Genomic DNA, 3741 nt, shown 5'->3' with positions numbered 1-3741 from the left:
ACAAAGAGGCCGTTAGACTGAGGTGGCTTTGATGCCTTAGTAGCCTACGTCAGCAAACCAAAGCCTAAGCCTGTAGCTGCCTCACGGTTAAGAAATCAAAACCTGGGACGCTGGAGCTCAGGTGAGCACGCGGGCCCTGCCGGCAGTTCCCAGCCACCCATGATCTTGGTGACGGCTCCTGACTTTGACCTCTGAGTTACTGGACAGATGTCATGTGGCCTGTGTTTTGGACCGTGGTGCGTACTTATGCTCCCTATGTCACATTTCCTGTGGCCTTCGTGGTCGGGGCTGTGGGCTACCACCTGGAATGGTTCATCCGGGGGAAAGATCCCCAGCCCGTGGAGGAGGAGAAGAGCATCTCAGAGCGTCGGGAGGACCGAAAGTTGGATGAGCTGCTAGGCAAGGACCACACCCAGGTGTTGAGCCTTAAGGACAAGCTGGAATTTGCCCCTAAAGCTGTCCTGAACAGAAACCGCCCGGAGAATTAGTAGAGGACACAGGGCCATATGGGTCCTTCCATAGGCCGTGACTGGTCCTGCCACCATGTTGACCCAGCTCCAGAATCCACATCTGATTTGCGTTGTTGCTTATTCTGGCCCCTCGGGCACCACCCAGCCACACACATACTGGGTGCTCTTCTACAGTCAGGCACACAGACACACTAGAAGCTGAGGGGCCAGTGAAGAGGAAGGCCCTGGAGGGTTCTGGCCTGCAGGTTGCATCTGTTGTATGGTGGGCACAACTGCCCAGGCCTCTGGGCGCACTTCTGGGAGTAGTGTTATGAAATGAACCTGGGCTGTCGGTCCCTGCAGGGAGGCAGTTTGGCCTCAAGCTGATGTGCATGGGATTGGGGTGTTGCCTTAAGAGAGATACCTCATGTCTACCTCTCGTTTGCATGGGAAGATTTCAGAAATCTACCTGGTTCCTTCCCTCGTTTGCCCGGTCCTTTGTGCTCACTCTTGCTGAAATCCTGTCCTACCAGCTCAGGAAAGGGGGGGACTCGCTGGGGAGGGGCTGTTCTTGGCAGCCCAGACTGTTCACCTTGGGGTAGGTGAATCTGCTTAAAAATAATCACCATCTTGCATCCCCCCCATCACTGTATAGTGCAAAACTTGATTAAAGTGGCATCTGAGAACCATAAAAAAAAAAGAAATCAAAACCTAAGGAAAACCAGTCACAAACAGCCAACTAGTCTTTTCCAAATAAACCAACAGCTTAATCTATAGCCAATCAAATAATTTTCTTGTTTTGCTTCTGTGCCTTATCTCCAAACTCTTGCCCCTAGTTCCTGTCAGAAGAGGGCTCCTAACCACTTCTGGTTTCACACTGCCTGATGTGAATCAATGTTTGCTCATATAAACTCTTGAATTTAAATATGCCTCAGTTTCTCGTTTAACACAACTAATTTATTGTGTTAAGCCTCTATGTTGGGACTATTTGTTATGCAACAATACAAAATCAAAACACTAGTCTATGAGAAAAAGACTTTTGGGAAACAAATGTGTGTCAGCAACGTAAGGCTGGAGCCCAGAGTGACCATCCCATCCCAGACGCACCACTCGAGTTCAAGTCCTGCTGTTGCTGCTTATTAACTAAATAAGTTATTCAGTAGTTCCCTGATTTATTCCCTTCTCTGAATAATGGGGATACTACCTATCTCATAGTGGTTTACTAGTGATTTAGATATGTAATTCTTATAAATGAGCTTAGAAAAGTGCACATAGTAAGAAATCAACAAAAATTTAGGTAGTTCAATTTTTTATTATTAAAAATAATATAATTTTTCTAGAGTGATTAAATTGGTCAACACAAGGAACAGGTGAAATCCCCAGTTCTACTTTCTTACCTTTCCAAGAATAATGCCACAGGAACTTTATATAACACTCCTTCATATTAGGAAATGCCAGTGCATGATATTGTAGAGATATGACTATTTAAAGAGTTTGACAAGGACAACAAAAATTAATAAAGAGGAGGAGATTACAGCCCATCTCCTACTGGTTTTGAAGAGGATTGGCATCCCAAGCTACTGCTGCACAATATCGTTGTTACAGAGAAATGGATCATGGTGGTGTGGTTTTTCCCAACGGAGAAAATTCATTCACAACGCAGACATAAAGTATATGTGACTGCTCCCATGCAAATACTAGTAGTTTAAAATCTCATCCCACTTCACGTTCATGGAAGGATATTGAGCTTCCAGAAATAATGCAGCAGCCAAAGGGAGCACAGAGATGGACATAGAGCCTGCAACTTCCAGGGGGGTGAGCAGCTGCCCAGTCACTATTCTGACAAATAGATGAGGAAGGAGCAAAGGCTTCCTTAGAAATAAAGGTGGCTTCTAAATACTACTTTCAGCAAATGTTAAATCAATAATAAGGCCCCTATAAGGAGAAGTAGACATTCCAATAGAAAACTGGCCTCAGGGCACAAGAGCAAGATGGAACCCGCAGAAGACCTCCCAGCTGGACAGAACAGAATCATCTCAGCAGAGATGAGGAGTCTCAGTGGACCTTTGGGGAAGTGGACCCCTGATATGTGAGCCTGTAACTCATCCTGTATTGCCTCATCAAAGATGTTTCAATTGTGTTTGCCTTGTTTTGGTACAGACTCCCTCCTTGTGTCATTGGTGATACTGTATATGGATTTCTGGATGGCATGAACCTTTTTGCACTTATTAGTCTTGGGATTCTGCTGCCCAGAGTTGGGAAAACCAAGGATACAACCCACTCTCTGAATGCTCCTTAAAGAACTTATTTCTGTCTGAAAGTGCTATTAGTTACTCAAGGAGGCTGATAATTATGGAAGGCAGCCATAGTGAAGATAAAGAAACCTTGGGCTGGAATTCAAGAGACTTATTCACTCAACAAACACTTACCAAGGCCCTGGTGTAGGTAAGGCAAAGTAGGTGCACGATGGAATTACTAAGACCAAAGAGACCAGGATCCCTACTTCAAGTTCTACCCACAGAGCCCAGCACAGGCCTGAGCGTGCAGCCGCTTTTCAACAAATGTTTGTTAAACCAAGTCAATTCTACTAACTCAAAAGTCAATTCCCTCTTCAGCGTTTAGATGCCAGTTTAGTCAAACAAAAAACAGTGGGTTACAGCAGCACTTCTCAAACTTTAATGTGCATAACTGTTCCCTGGAGCTCTTGCCAAAGAGCAGATGCTGGAAGCTTGGAAGGACCTAGCAGTTGCATTTCTAACAAGCCTCCAGCATCACTGGTGCCCAGACCACACTTTGAGTAGCTAGGAGTCTGCTGATCTCTCTGGGAGAGATTCTGGATACAACCAAGAGGTCCTCCAACTCTACATTTTTTAAGTGTAGAAAACACTAGAGTCTAACTGTGGAAAAAAGAGAAAGAGAAGTGATGGGGCCTGGGCATGGTGCCTGGGGCGGATCCAAGAGATTAGCAGAGGTTTCTGGAGGCCAGCAGGAAAAGCCCACTCCTGTCACAACGCACAAACAAAGCTTTTGGTGACTGTAAAAAGAATCAAGGATAATTTTGCTGGCTCAGAAGGCTCTGTGTCTTAATGATTCTTCCTGTTTTTCTCAGCCTGACCCAAAAGAATGAGAAAACAGCCCTGGTGAAGGTCAGCCGAGGTCAGAGAGGTCCCTGGAGAGGACTGCTTTCAGCTGCACTTAGTGGGGAAAATGGGGGAGACAGACAGAGCCCCCCCACACACACACACACACACACTAAGCCTACCTAGTTCTAGCCCTACTCCTTGACTCATCC

General features: G+C 45.9%; 1 protein-coding gene across 1 annotated transcript; it reads left to right on the top strand.

Moving 5' to 3' along the window:
* The first annotated feature begins 201 nt into the window (after window positions 1–201).
* Window positions 202–488, top strand: LOC102420874 (small integral membrane protein 12-like). The gene has a single exon (XM_023756521.1). It carries the CDS (start codon window positions 213–215, stop codon window positions 486–488), a length of 276 nt encoding a protein of 91 aa, XP_023612289.1. The 5' UTR covers window positions 202–212.
* The last annotated feature ends 3253 nt before the right edge of the window (window positions 489–3741 follow it).

Source organism: Myotis lucifugus, unplaced genomic scaffold (assembly GCF_000147115.1).
Source record: "Myotis lucifugus unplaced genomic scaffold, Myoluc2.0 scaffold_97, whole genome shotgun sequence".
NCBI lineage: Eukaryota > Metazoa > Chordata > Mammalia > Chiroptera > Vespertilionidae > Myotis > Myotis lucifugus.
The sequence above is the reverse complement of the archived record's forward strand: the minus strand, read 5'-3'. Positions and strand labels throughout refer to the sequence as shown.

Bases quoted from the DNA above. Each gene is read 5' to 3' on its own strand.
- LOC102420874 (XM_023756521.1), top strand. From the start codon at position 213: ATGTGGCCTGTGTTTTGGACCGTGGTGCGTACTTATGCTCCCTATGTC.